The following is a 14,871-nucleotide window of genomic DNA, read 5'->3' on the forward strand; positions in this document are numbered from 1 at the left end:
AGAATAGTGTGGAGATTCCTTAAAAACTGGAAATAGAACTGCCTTATGACCCAGCAATCCCACTGTCGGGCATGCACACTGAGGAAAGCAGAATTGAAAGAGACTCATGTACCCCAATGTTCATCGCAGCACTGTTTATAATAGCCAGGACATGGAAGCCACCTGGATGTCCATCAGCAGACAAATGGATAAGAAAGCAGTGGTATATATACACAGTGGAATATTACTCATCCATTAAAAAGAATACATTTGAATCAGTTCTAATGAGGTGGTTGAAACTGGAGCCTATTATAGAGAGTGAAGTAAGTCAGAAAAAAACACCAGTACAGTATACTAACATATATATATGTGATTTAGAAAGATGGTGATGATAACCCTATATGTGAGACAGCAAAGAGACACAGATGTAAACAACAGTCGTTTGGACTCAGCGGGAGAAGGTGAGGGTGGGATGATTTGACAAAATAGCATTGAAACATGTGTATTATCAGATGTGAAAGAGATCGCCATACCAGGTTCGATGCATGAGACAGAGTGCTCAGGGCTGGTGCACTGGGATGACCCAGAGGGATGGGATGGGGAGGGAAGATGAAGGGAAGATGGGGAACACATGTACACCCATTGCTGATTCATGGCAATGTATGGCAAAAACCACTGCAAAACAACCACAACAACAAAGTAATGGGAACTGAGAACTCACTCCAATACTTTAAAAAACTTAACATAAACCCTGTTCTCCTCTTTTAAGTTCTCACTAGAGAGAGAATCAAGTTGGAAAACCTAATACTTATTTGAGCATATTTCGTGTGTGTATAGGAAAGACACATATTCTGAAAGACACAGAATAATTATGAAGGGGGAAGAATGTCTGATGGAATCGAGTGGAAACCTTGACCTGCCTTTTCTCCCTTCAGATAGTTCTCCAGGTTCCTATTGTCCCTGAGTTTAGAAGACAAGATTATGACCTTGGGCTGAAGCACAGCAGCACCCTCCCCGAGTTCACTGTCCAATAGGATTGAGGAATTCTGAATCCTCACCAGTGTCCAGGCAGAAAAGCTCAGGTCAGGTTGAGGGTGATCTGGAAAGAGAAAGTCCTGCAGCAGGACAGGGATTGGGGATGGGAGCAGAGAGATTTAAAGTTTGTCTGTCTGAACTAGTGTGTGTCTATGTAATCACAGAATTAGGTGATTTGACTTTTTATAACTCTACATGTCTAGAACCATGGGTCTATAAGCCTGAATGTCATCTCTTGCATTTATTCATTTCCAGTATGACTATAAAATCATCAAATCACTGGACCAAGGTGGTTCAGTTAGGTGAAATCCAGGTTTCCTGACTGATATTTTTTTCCTGTTACACATGTGCCCATATGTGTTGCTCATGATTGTCACACTAGATGGTAAAGAGGAGTGGTATGGACATTGGACATAACCTGGAAGAGAGACTCACCACAGATTAAAATTCAGCATTCACCAGTATATTGGCTGTATTCATGGAAGTAAAGCACCTGAATCAAAAAGGTGGCAGTTCTGATCTACCCCGTGTTGGTTATACTAACCTGGAGCATTTAATCTATGTTAAGGCACTTTTTTACATGCTTCCAAAGAAGGGGGTCGGGGGGCTCAAAAAAGAAATCTGTCTTCAAATATCTGAAGGGCTATTGTGTGAGAGGAAGTTTAGGTTTCTACTCTCTACCTTAGCCCCTAGGAATACACCAGACACAGGGAAGCAGCGAAAGTGTACTGGTTCAGAAATCAAACAGGTCTGAGTACATGTCCAAAGCACCACTCAGTGACTATGAACTTTGGATGCTTTATCTTATAGAGCCCAATATGTTTATCTTTAGGAGGGAGATTCTATTTTCCTTACAGAATTTTCTGGTAAATACGTCAATGACCCCATAGATGGTAGCCCACCAGGCTCCCCCATCCCTGGGATTCTCCAGGCAAGAACACTGGAGTGGCTTGCCATTTCCTTCTCTAATGCATGAAAGTGAAAAGTGAAAGTGAAGTCACTCAGTCGTATCCGACTCTTTGCGACCCCATGGACTGCAGCCCACCAGGCTCCTCCGTCCATGGGATTTCCCAGGCAAGAGTACTGGAGTGGGGTGCCATTGCCGGACACGACTGACGCGACTTAGCAGCAGCAGCAGGGTATCCTCATACATGGCTGTTTCCTAAACTAAGGATTCAGATCTGTAAATGAGCTCCCATGGACACCTAAGCATGTGTGTGCTGCCATCCATTTCCCCTCTGCACTCCCATCCCTTTGCTTGTAAGGGATACATCACCCTGTGTGTGTCGTCCTTCCAAAGCTTCTGCGAGTTTGCCCTTTAGGGCAACCACAGCACAGAGCTCTTCCTCCTGCTGGGCTCTTCCGATGGGCCCTCCCTGCAGCCTGTCCTCTTTGCCCTCATCCTCCTCTGTTACCTCCTGACTCTAAGGGGCAACTTGGTGCTGGTGCTGCTGGCGGTGAGTGGCCATGTACTGCTTCCTCTGCCACCTGGCCCTGGTGGATGTGCGCTTCACCACGAGTGTGGTGCCTCCCCTGCTGGCCATCCTGCGCGGTCGGGTGCTGAGGCTGGAGCCGGCTGGGTGCCTGGTGCAGCTCTGCGCATCGCTGGCTCTGGGCTTGGCTGAGTGTGTCCCCCAGGCAATGCTGGCTCTGGATCATGTGGCTGCTCGTGCCCTCTGCTGTGATCCTGGCCTACCTGGCAGCACGGCCCATGCTGTTGTGGCATGAGGGCCAGAGGCAGCCGCAGGAAAGCGGTGGGCACCTGTGGGTCCCCCCTGAGAGCCATCTGACTGTTCTGTGGATCCCTCCTCTGCAGCTACCTGCAACCCATGCACAGCTACAACCAGTGGCAGGCAAGTTCATTTCTCTTTTTTACACTGTCACGCACCCCGCCCTCAACCCACTCCTCTCCACCCTCAGGAATAAGGAAGTGAAGGAGGCAGTGAGGAGGTTCCTGAGGGACTTGGGGAGTGAGTCAGTCAGGGAGGGAAGGAGGGGAATGTTACCCGGGGCCCAAGGATGGGAATGTCCGGTGTAAAGACTTTAGCCTTCAGGCTGCTCACTTCTCTACAAGAATCTGCACAATTTGTCCCTAAGGAGCCCGTGGTTAATGAGGAGGTCCCCTCCTCCCATCAGGAAAGGTTCACATGCTGTAGGTAAAATCCCCATGTCCTTTATCTGTGTTAAGTTTAGTGAGGAAGCATTGGCCCTTGACCTTTCTCCTAATCTGATGGAAAAAAACTGTGATATTGGGAGGGTCTTTCCCATCTTCGGGGGTACTATATCTCCCAGGTAAAAAGAGATGTGTGACTATCCCAGTCTAGTGGAAGAGACCATGGAAGATCCCATGGTGTCTGCCATCAGACATATCCCTAAGTGACAATCAAATCATTCTCAGCCCTGTAGGAGATTCCATCCGAAAAAAAGAACAGCTCTGGTCTCTCATTGCAGGGCGTCAGTACAACCAAACACCCTTCTACCAAGTTAAATAGTGCCCACCCCAGAGCACTTCACTCATAATTGTAATGAGCAACATGTATAAGGGTGCTTTGTGCTGAGTGGGGTTACGTTCATAAACACTTCTACCAGAGGTGGTTCTTGAGACAGTTATTAAGAAGAGACTGGTGGGAAAGAGGGTGGCATGTTTCAGGTTGTGAGGAAACATACAGGTGATCACGAGGGAGAAATGAGATGGAGGCAGAAAGGAAGGGAGGGGGTAGAGGACATGGAGAGGGACAAGCTCCACTAGCCAGTCTGTGGGCAGAGTGTCGGGGTGAACCCAGAAATCAACCCCTGCCCCCACATCCACACCAGAGAAGTCCCGACAGCCTCAGGCAGGCAGGCCAGAGACTGCTCTAACACTCACTCGCTTTTCTGAAAGTTTTTTTCCCACCTAAAGTATATCTATTCCCAAGGAGCCCCCACTAGAGGCATAAAATCTTTAGATCCCCAAATATCTTACCATGACCACCATTATCCCCAGAAATAAGACTGGGAAACAGAGAGTAAGACGGGGCATGGTGCCAAGTTTCACTTCATAACAAACAGCTTTAAATAAGGAGAGGGGAAGTAGTTTAATTTTCCTAAATTATTTATTAACATTACATCACAGTAAATAAATGACTTCCTAATAAGTCATTTCACTCTTGTCTACAGGCAGAGTGTCAGTTTGACTCAATGATTATTGAATCATATGCGAGAAGGAGCACTGAGCTAAATATAGATGCAACACACTAATGAGAAGAACATGGATCACAACGTATAGTGTTCTATCTTGTTGATTGGGAAAGGAAATAGGAGTTTTTCTATGAATAAGACAGAACTAAGACAGGATGAAACGCACCTGGCTTTGAATGTCATCTCTAATAGGTCTTCAAATACTAATATATTCTAGCATATCAAATATATGCAATTTTGCCAATTATTCAATCATGCTAGAATGAAGGACCCCACTCCAGTACTCTTGCCTGGAAAATCCCATGGGCAGAAGAGCCTGGTAGGCTGCAGTCCCTGGGGTCGCGAAAAGTCGGACACGACTGAGCGACTTGACTTTCACTTTTCACTTTCATGCATTGGAGAAGGAAATGGCAACCCACTCCAGTGTTCTTGCCTGGAGAATCCCAGGGATGAGGGAGCCTGGTGGGCTGCCTTCTATGGGGTCGCACAGAGTCAGAAACGACTGAAGCGACTTAGCAGCAGCAGCAGCAGCAGCAACAGCAGATTGAAGGAATTAATCAGTTAGAAATATTCCAGTCTTCCTCCCCAGTCCATCCCAAATCTTTGTCTTCCGCTATCACTCCATCTGCAGGATGGTCCCCCACCAATGCAGGGGTATGTCAGAAAGAGTAAATGGCCCTTTTTGATACCATAATCTCCCATGATCTTCCCATCTTCCAGTTTCTTTCCATTGCTGACCTGCATACAGATTTCTCAAAAGGCAGGTTAGGTGGTCTGGTATTCCCATCTCTTTCAGAATTTTCCACAGTTTATTGTGATTCACCCAGTCAAAGGCTTTGGCATAGTCAATAAAGCCGAAATAGATGCTTTTCTGGAACTCTTTTGCTTTTTCCATGATCCAGCAGATGTTGGCAATTTGATCTCTGGTTCCTCTGCTTTTTCTAAAACCAGCTTGAACATCTGGAAGTTTACAGTTCATGTATTGCTGAAGCCTGGCTTGGAGAATTTTGAGCATTACTTTACTAGCATATGAGATGAGTGCAATTGTGTGGTAGTCTGAGCATTCTTTGGCATTGCCTTTCTTTGGGATTGGAATGAAAACTGACCTTTTCCAGTCCTGTGGCCACTGCTGAGTTTTCCAAATTCACTGGCATATTGAGTGCAGCACTTTCACAGCATCATCTTTCAGGATTTAAAACAGCTCAACTGGAATTCCATCACCTCCACTAGCTTTGTTCGTAGTGATGCTTTCTAAGGCCCACTTGACTTCACATTCCAAGATGTCTGGCTCTAGATTAGTGATCACATCATCATGGTTATCTGGGTCGTGAAGATCTTTTTTGTATAGTTGTTCCGTGTATTCTTGCCACCTCTTCTTAATATCTTCTGCTACTGTTAGGTCCAGAGCATTTCTGTTCTTTATCGAGCCCATCTGTGCATGAAATGTTCCCTTGGTATCTCTAATTTTCTTGAAGAGATCTCTAGTCTTTCCCATTCTGTTGTTTTCCTCTATTTCTTTGCATTGATCGCTGAAGAAGGCTTTCTTATTTCTTCTTGCTATTCTTTGGAACTCTGCATTCAGATGCTTATATCTTTCCTTTTCTCTTTTGTTTTTCGCTTCTCTTCTTTTCACAGCCATCTGTAAGGCCTCCCCAGACAGCCATTTTGCTTTTTTTGCATTTCTTTTCCATGGGGATCATCTTGATCCCTGTCTCCTGTGCAAGGTCATGAACCTCATTCCATAGTTCATCAGGCACTCTATCTATCAGATCGAGTCCCTTGAATCTATTTCTCACTTCCACTGTATAATCATAAGGGATTTGATTTAGGTCATACCCAAATGGTCTAGCGGTTTTCCCTACTTTCTTCAATTTCAGTCTGAATTTGGTGATAAGGAGTTCATGATCTGAGCCACAGTCAGCTCCTGGTCTTGTTTTTGCTGACTGTATAGAGCTTTTCCATCTTTGGCTGCAAAGAATATAATCAATCTGATTTCGGTGTTGACCATCTGGTGATGTCCATGTGTAGTCTTCTCTTGTGTTGTTGGAAGAGGGTGTTTGCTATGACCAGTGCATTTTCTTGACAAAACTCTATTAGTCTTTGCCCTGCTTCATTCCACATTCCAAGGCCAAATTTGCCTGTTACTCCAGGTGTTTCTTGACTTCCTACTTTTGCATTCCAGTCCCCTATAATGAAAAGGACATCTTTTTTGGGTGTTAGTTCGAAAAGGTCTTGTAGGTTTTCATAAAACCGTTCAACTTCAGTTTCTTCAGCGTTACTGGTTGGGGCATATACTTGGATAACTGTGATATTGAATGGTTTGCCTTGGAGACGAACAGAGATCATTCTGTCATTTTTGAGATTGCATACAAATACTGCATTTCAGACTCTTTAGTTGACTGTGATGGCTACTCCATTTCTTCTGAGGGATTCCTGCCTGTAGTAGTAGATATAATGGTCATCTGAGTTAAATAGACACATGAAAGAAAAGTGAAGTCGCTCAGTTGTGTCCGACTTTTTGCGACCCCGTGGACTATAGCCCACCAGGCTCCTCCGTCCATGGGGTTCTCCAGGGAAGAATACTGGAGTGGGTGGCCATTTCCTTCTCCAGGGGATCTTCCCGACCCAGGAATTGAACCCACATCTCCCACATTGCAGGCAGACGCTTTAACCTCTGAGACACATAGGGAAATGGAAAAAACTTAAGGGAGAACTAAAGAAACTACAGTAGAAATTAGAAGTGGAGGTGAAGAAATAGTGACAATGTGACAGGGAGGTGAGTTAGAAATAGAAATGGTAAAGTTGGGGAGATCAACATTTTGTGTGAAGCACAAAATAGGGAAAATATTAAATTTGATTCCTATGTTTCATATAGGGCTACATAACTCCATTTAACACATTTGCAGTTTTTGTTTCTCTCTGTGTGTCTCTCTCTGTGTCACACATACACATTCACACTTGCATGCACACACACAGGGGCTGTCATCCATCTGAGGCATCTCTCTGTGTCACACACCCACACTCACTTGCACGCACACAGAGGGGGCTGCCATCCATTTCTGTGGTATGATGGGTGTGAGGAGAGCAGAGTTATGTGGACACAGACTTCCTGGCAAAACCACTGAGAAGCTGTTCTTGCTTTTCCAGCACATCAGGCTGCTCTCCCTTGGCTGTCCCTGGAGTCCACACCCTTCCCCAACAACCTCCTGAGCGTCCTCTTGACCTCCTTGTTCCTCAGGGTGTATATGAAGGGATTAAGTAAAGGGGTGTCCACTGCATAGAAGAGACCGAAGACCTTGCTCCTCTTCTGGGTGTAGGGATTTTTGGGCTGGAGGTAGACAGTAATGACCAAGCTGTAGAAGAGGGTGACCACAATGAGGTGGGAGGAGCAAGTCCCCAGAGCCTTCCTCCATGCTACGGCAGAGTTAATCCTCAGCACTGCCCGGGCAATGGCACCGTAAGAGATAAGGATGAGGCTGAGAGGCATAACCAAGATGAAGACACTGCCAACAGCCATCTGGATCTCATTGTAGGTGGTGTCTCCACAGGAGAGGCGAATTAGAGCTGGGACCTCACACACAAAATCATCCACTCGCCGGTGGCGGCAGAAAGGCAGATGGAGGGTTGGTGGTGTCTGGACTACTGACTCCACCAGCCCAAAGACCCAGGCCACGGCCGCCAGCTGCCGGCACAGGCAGGGGTGGATGATGGTGACATAGTGGAGGGCTGGTAGACAGCCACGTAGCGGTCAAAGGCCATCATGGTCAGGAGGACACACTCCGTGGTCTCCAGGAACAGGAAGATGAAGAGCTGGACAGAGCAGCCAAGGAAGCTGATGGTCTTTCTTGGGGCCCAGAGGTGGACCAGCATCTGCAGGACACAGCTTGTGGTGAAGCAGAGGTCCAGGAAGGAGAGGTTGGAGAGGAAGAAGTACATTGGGGAGTGGAGCCTGGGGTCCAGCACGGACAGCAGGATGATGAGTGTGTTGCCCACCAGAGTCAGGGGGTAAGAGATCGAGACAACCACGAAGAGGTTTCTTTCAAGCCCTGGGTGTTCAGAGAAGCCCAGAAGGAAGAAGCCCACCGGGAGCTGTGGTTGACCGTGGCCTGTTCCTGTCCAGACCTAGAGGGATGAGGGCTGTCTGAGCTGTGTGTTCCCACCTGTCTTATAAGAACTCAGCCTGGGTGCTTGTCAGGTCACACCAGGTGGGCAGTTCTCTTCTGTCGTCACTCACTCAGCCTGTTTCCCAGCACATCAGCATCCAGCAGCGCCTTCTCTTCCCCTGCTCCTGCTGGTCAAATGTGGTCCAGTGAGAGTGAGGAAGCTATGAATGTGCAGAAGACAGATGGAGACTCACACTGGTCTCAGATTCACTGGTTCAGTTTAAAGGGGGCTGGTGTAAAGCATGGATTAATTAGTTCACCCAACATGCATTTAGGGAGTGCTGCTATTTTCAGAGCACTATTCTAAGTGTGGTCTTTTTCCTTATGTATTTGTTGGAAGAAATAGCAAGGTATATACTTTGAATACATTTTCTCATTGTAAATGGAGTCTGTAGATTTGATCATTTCTCTATTGTTCTGATGAATTTTTAGAGCTACTTATTTATAGTCTGTGGGTTTTATGCTTGTTGATTTGCAAAGCAGCTTATCAGAGATGGAATGTTTATCTATGAGACAGGTTTTCCCTTTGTGTCTAATGGCAGATCAGTTTGCTTGCCTGAGTCACAGAACCAACAGTCCTGGCTGGCGTGCTGATCCACGTGCTGTCTCTGCCTTGGGAAGCCTACAGGCAGGAGGTGAGGTGGTCCCGTGCACACTAAAATCATGGAGGAGATCTTGGGAACATTGTCAAAGACTCCAAGATAAAGGTCAGGAATACCAACATACTGAGTGAATTAGAGAAAAAGTCAGGAAGATGAAGGACCAACTTGGGTAGGTGTATCAGAGAAAGCTTCCTAGAGGAGGTAACTGGATGAAAGAAAATAAATAGAGAAGTACTGGGGTATAGAAGGTCAGCTCAGGAATGGGGTGGAGGCTGCAGCCACTCTGGCAGTTGAGAGACAAGGATTCAGGGTTCTCTGGTCTTACAAGACCTTCAGAAGGCCGCTGGGGGATGGTGGCAGGTGGCAAAAGTGCCCTGCAGCTCTAGAGTGGCCTGAACATCTCCCGTCACAAAATCCCCATCTGTGTTTAAGCTCTATTGCATGCCCTTCTGGCCAGAAAGTTCTGCTTTTGTATCTTTCTTGGTTTGTTCTTTCTTTTTCTCCCATTGTTCTTTTCTCCTTTATAGGATATATTTTAAAGTACTTTCAGATTGTTATATACGCAAATGAAAGTGTAAGCAAAGCATATCTCTATAGTCTAATGAGTAATAAAGTCAACCCTGGTATATGTGCCAGCCTGGACTGAATCTATGTCTCAAGTATCTTAGAAGCTCCTAGGGGCCCCTCCCTGACTGCTCAATTGCCCATTCCTGAAAGTGTAACCACCATTTTGAATTTGTTTTTAACATTTTGAATTTTAAATGTGACTTTGTTTTCCTTTTTGAAGATATGTTTGACACACCATAAATTCACCCTTTAAAGTGCATAACCTAATGGTTTTCTGCCGGGGTCCAGCCCCGGTGGATCCAGGGTGATTCGAAGGTGGGGACAGAGTCGGCGTCTTTGGAAAAATACATATTTAATCACAGATATAGAGAGATTAGGAATGGATAGTGTAGTAGGAAGATTAGTGGAGAAAAGGAGGCTGAATAACTTGGATTACGTGGAATAGCATCCATGCTCCAGAAGAGAATTCAGCCAGAAAAACGGGAGCAAGGAAGAAGCGACATGGGGGAATCAGTCTTTCCGGAAACTGATCCGATTTCTTTATTTTTGGGTTTGCTTATATACCTTTTGTTACACATAGGGATGAATACAGAGTCACGCAGGGGTCAGCAGTCCTGACCTTTATCAAAATCAGGTGCTTCACACAAATGTATAAAAAAAGGTACATCATCTTCTGGCCATGAGTGAGACCTGCTGACATTTTATGATCCTTTCTTTCTGATAACCAAAAAACTTATTTCTTCCAAGGGTGTTTTTTCTTAAACCAGGCACCACCCTCCAAATAAAGTTACATTCCTATAGGGTGAGGGTGTAGTGAGTTACAATCAAGAAAGGAATTTATTTAACCCAAGGTTAACATGATTAGTCTTAAAGGTTAATACTTATTTCTCCTATATGCTTAAAGGTTAATACTTATTTCTTCCTATATGCTAGTTATATTCATTATAAGGGTAGGGAACATGGAGATTTAGCAGCAAACATCAGCCCAACAAATGAAAATCCTTTCACCAATGCTCCTCTTAAGATCTATTTAGTCTTAAAATATGATAAAGTTACATTCTTACATAGCAAGGACACAGTGATTTATAACAAAGTACAGTGATCTATTACAAAAGAGAAAATCCATTAACTCAAAAAGTCTAGTATTGCTAACATCAAAAACTACTATATTTCCTTTGCTATACTCCAAATACATTGATTAATATAATCCCAAGTGCCTAAGGATATGGAGGCCTGGCGGCAATCATTGACTCAACAAGAAGAAAAAGCCCTATGCTAATTAAGACTCTCAAAATACTCCAAAACTCTCTGTGCTGTTTATGGTTGAGAGGTAGTAAACAATCATGTGCCTAGTGGCAGCAGTAAGGATAATCCTGTCACATAAGCTAGTCTGTCAGCAGAGAGGTTTGACCTGAGACATCCTTGTCCCACCCAGAGCAGGGAATCAGCAGCAATTATTGACACAACAGATGAAGAGACCCTTCATCAATATAATTCCTAACCAACTATACTAATAATTTCTAACTCCCCAAAAGATTTTGCCTTTAGTAAGTCTAAAACATCTCGTGCCTCTCAGGTTGGGAGGCTGTAAACAATCACATGTGGCCGGACAAACCTATACAGGCGGGCTAGATAACCTTCAGAGGAGTCCGTAAGCTGAAACACTCTTGTCACGCCCAAGAACCTTTATTGCCTTGGAGCTGCACGTTTACTCCTTCTCAGAGAGAAACGGTTATGGGGGAGAGCCCCCCGTAACGTCAGAGGTGTAGGTGAGAGCATAAAACAGACTCTGGCTTTGGGTTTAGATGCTCGGGAACAGGGGGTTTCCTGAGGCTTGATCACGCCTTTGCGTATGCCAAGCCTCCTTCCTCATGACCTTTGCCATGGGCGGAATTCCTCACGCTGGCCCCCGGCAGTTTTCAGTATATTCGTAAATTGTGCAACCAGCATTATCAGTTCCAGAATGTTTCATCTCCCGAAAAAGAAATCCCAGGCCCCTTGAGCAGTCATCACCTCCTTTATTTTCTTTACTATAAAAGCCCTCGTTCCCTTAATTAAGAATCAACTATTTTTTTAATTCACCAACTATCATCCTAATCTTTTTTTTTTTTTGCATTTCTAACTTTCTCATTCTTTTGCCATTTCACTCCCTTTCTTCCTCTGCTTTATTTCTGAGTTTCTTTAAGTGAGATCTTTCTTAGTGAGTCTCTCTTTTTTCTCTCCTTTGAGCTGTCTTTTCAACTTTTATTTTCATTTAGCATCTTTCTCCTAGTCCCTTTCCCTCTGACACATTTATTCTTCAGCTTATACATTGATTCAGTTTGCGCCCCCAAAGTACCAGCCTTGTGCTAGGAGCCAGGGCAGGGGTTGGCGGGTCCATTAAAAGGAGTTTTACATAATCCAGTGATCAGTACCTGCTCTTGCTATTAGCCACAACATTTGTTAAATGCTCCCTATGAATCAAGCTTGGTGCCCATCAACTCTTTGAACACCTGGTTCTCATAGTAACGCTGCAATATGATGTTATTATCCCACATTTACCAAGAAGGGAACAGTTTTGGAGACGTTAAGTAACTTGGCTAAGGTCAACCAGCCAGTTAGTTTCTGGGCTGGGATTCTAGTCCCTGTTTTAGTTTGAAGCTGTTGAGGACATGTGTAATGTGAAAACTCATGCCTCAAAGGAGAACAAGCTTTTCACTTACCTTCAATCAGATAAAAATCTCTTTTGCTGCCAGTGATAACAAAACTCTTAACTGGTGCCTAGCCTTCTTTTGGACATCAAGGGGAAAACCTAGAGTAAAGAGGAATGGACATCCTTGAATGGGCAGTAGGTCTCTAGTCACAATACAGATCGCTAATGCTTAACTGCTAGGCACTTTTCTAAGCGTAGGCACACATGATATGTTGCAGTTGACTCGTACTAGCTCTTGATGGTTCGGAGAAGGAGATGGCACCCCACCCCAGTACTCTTCCCTGGAAAATCCCATGGACGGAGGAGCCTGGTGGGCTGCAGTCCATGGGGTCGCTAAAAGTCAGACACGACTGAGCGACTTAACGTTCACTTTTCACTTTCATGCATTAGAGAAGGAAATGGCAACCCACTCCGGTGTTCTTTCCTGGAGAATCCTAGGGACGGGGAAGCCTGGTCGGCTGCTATCTATGGGGTCGCACAGAGTCGGACACGGCTGTAGCGACTTAGCAGCAGCAACAGCAGCTCTTGATTGTTAAATTTTCAGGAATTTTGTGAGACACATGCTAAACTGTTGGTAGCTTGAATCAGCCATGGCAGCCATATTTACATAATGGAAACTGGCAACACTTCAGTTTAGGGCTGTGTCTCCCCATAGCCAAGCTGGTTGTTAAACCTTTGCCAGCACGTCTCTGATTGTCTTTACCACAGTTCTGTGTGTTATCTTCCTTTTGGTGGTGGTGGTGGTGGTTTAGTCGCTAAGTAAGACGAGAAAATTGAAACTAAGAATATTTAAATAGCTTGTGCTCCCTCTGGGCAGCACATATACTAACATCAGAATGATACAGAGAAGATCAGCATGGCCCCTGCTCAAGAATGTTTAAACAACTTTACCCAGACAATGTAGTTAGTAAGCTGATATTTGAAACTAAGTAGTGGGTTGTAGAACCCACTCCAGTATTCTTGCCTGGAGAATCCCCATGGATAGATGAGACTAGGGGGCTACCGTCCATGGGGTACTAAAAAGTCGAACATGACTGAGTGACTAAGCACAGCACAGTGGGTTGAGGGGCTCCCTTGCTGGCGCTAGTGATAAAGAATCAGATGAGGGTTCGATTCTTGGGTTGGGAAGATCCCCTGGAAGAGGGAATGGCAACCCACTCCAGTATTTTTGCCTGGAGAATCCCATGGAGAGAGGAGCAGGGCAGGCTACAGTCCATAGGGTCACACAAAGTCAGACAAGCCTGAAGTGACTTAGCACACACTCATGTGGTGGGTTGCAGGGACTGCACCCCTACCACAGCCCGGAGCATCTCTGGAGGGACGGTGAGGGCAGTGGAGTGGAGGTCAGAGTTATCTATGCTGTGGAGCTCCTTGGGAGTGAAATGGCAAAAGAATGTTCTCCCTCTGTCTGCAAGAGCTGTTAGCCTGTTTTTGTGGCAAGGGAAGTTAAGGAGTGACACTGGTGTGGTGGTGGAGGGAGGGGTCCCAGGACTCCTATCCCATGGAGAGGTAGCACTCATTACTCTGCTAAGACCCTGAGGCCTCACAGTTTACAGGCAATTAGTAGATATTCCCCTGGGGAAATGTCTAGAGGAGATGGGCCAGCAACAGTCATCCCTGTGGGAGGTAAAAAGGTCACCCACCGATTCTGTCCATAGGGCTAACTAAGTGATCTCTCCTTTCCACCACCTGCAGAGAGTCCCCCCAGGCTTCCAGATAGTCCTTTCAAGCCTCTAATTCAGCAATTCAAGATTCCATTTTAATTTTTTTGCTCTGCCTGAGGTCTTAGTTGCCATGGGCAGGCTTCTCTCTAGTTGTGATGCCAGGGTTTCATAGCACGTGGGCTTTTAATTCCCTGATCAGGGATTGAACCCACATCCCCTGCATTGGAAGGTGGATTCTCAACCTCGGGACCATCAGAGAAGTCCCAGGATGCCATGTTTATTTTATTTTTAAAAATTAATCAGTTAATTTTATTTTTGGGGTGCTGGGTCTTTGTTGCTATGCTAGGGCTCTTTCCAGTTGCAGCCAGTGGGAGCTACTCTCTGGTTGTGCTGCTTGGGCATATGGGATCTTCCAGGACCAGGGATCAGACCCCTATCTCCTGCATTGGCAGGTGGTTTCTTAACCACTGAACCATGAGGGAAGTCCTTGCCTGCTTTTTAAAGTTCTCTACTTCTTCCTTTTCCATTTCAGCCTTCTTGAGTCAGAGCACACTGTAGTGACACAGAATTATAAAACCCTAGGCTTGGAAGAGCACTGAAGCGTTCAGTCTAACCCTCATATGATGTAGCTGCATCATTATCACGCCCCTCCCCCATCAGAGCAGGGCTTATGGAGTTCTCTAATAAATGGCATCCTGGCCCAGTCCAGATCTCCATGGATCTGTTAGGTGCATGGACCTACCCGGTAGTCATCATTGCAGACCCTGAATATGTAACTGGAATGCACATGCTTGGTAGTTGGTAGAATCCCTACGACTGTGCTTTGGTTTGTGGAGTAAGAGAGATGGGAGTGGGTGGGAGATGTGGAGTGTGGGGCACCCACGTTGGAAGGGCTGTGAGAAGGCGACCATCAGGCTGGGTTAGGGCTGTGAGACTGCTGAGGGCTCGTGTCTTCTGGGCACACAGCTGGGGCAAGGCAACACCGGATGTCC

General features: G+C 45.6%; 1 protein-coding gene and 1 non-coding gene across 2 annotated transcripts; one reads left to right on the forward strand and one right to left on the reverse strand.

Annotated features, from left to right (window-relative positions):
• Nucleotides 1-7,342: 7,342 nt before the first annotated feature.
• LOC138425158 (olfactory receptor 2H1-like) lies at nt 7,343-14,406 on the reverse strand. Its single transcript, XM_069562766.1, is given in 4 exon segments — nt 7,343-7,914; nt 7,917-8,313; nt 9,759-9,857; nt 14,371-14,406. Coding segments are annotated over 4 exon segments (1,104 nt in total).
• LOC138426079 (U6 spliceosomal RNA) lies at nt 13,016-13,121 on the forward strand. Its single transcript, XR_011251506.1, has one exon. It is a non-coding gene; the product is annotated as a U6 spliceosomal RNA (small nuclear RNA).
• Nucleotides 14,407-14,871: the final 465 nt, after the last annotated feature.

Source organism: Ovis canadensis, chromosome 20 (assembly GCF_042477335.2).
Source record: "Ovis canadensis isolate MfBH-ARS-UI-01 breed Bighorn chromosome 20, ARS-UI_OviCan_v2, whole genome shotgun sequence".
NCBI classification, from domain to species: domain Eukaryota; kingdom Metazoa; phylum Chordata; class Mammalia; order Artiodactyla; family Bovidae; genus Ovis; species Ovis canadensis.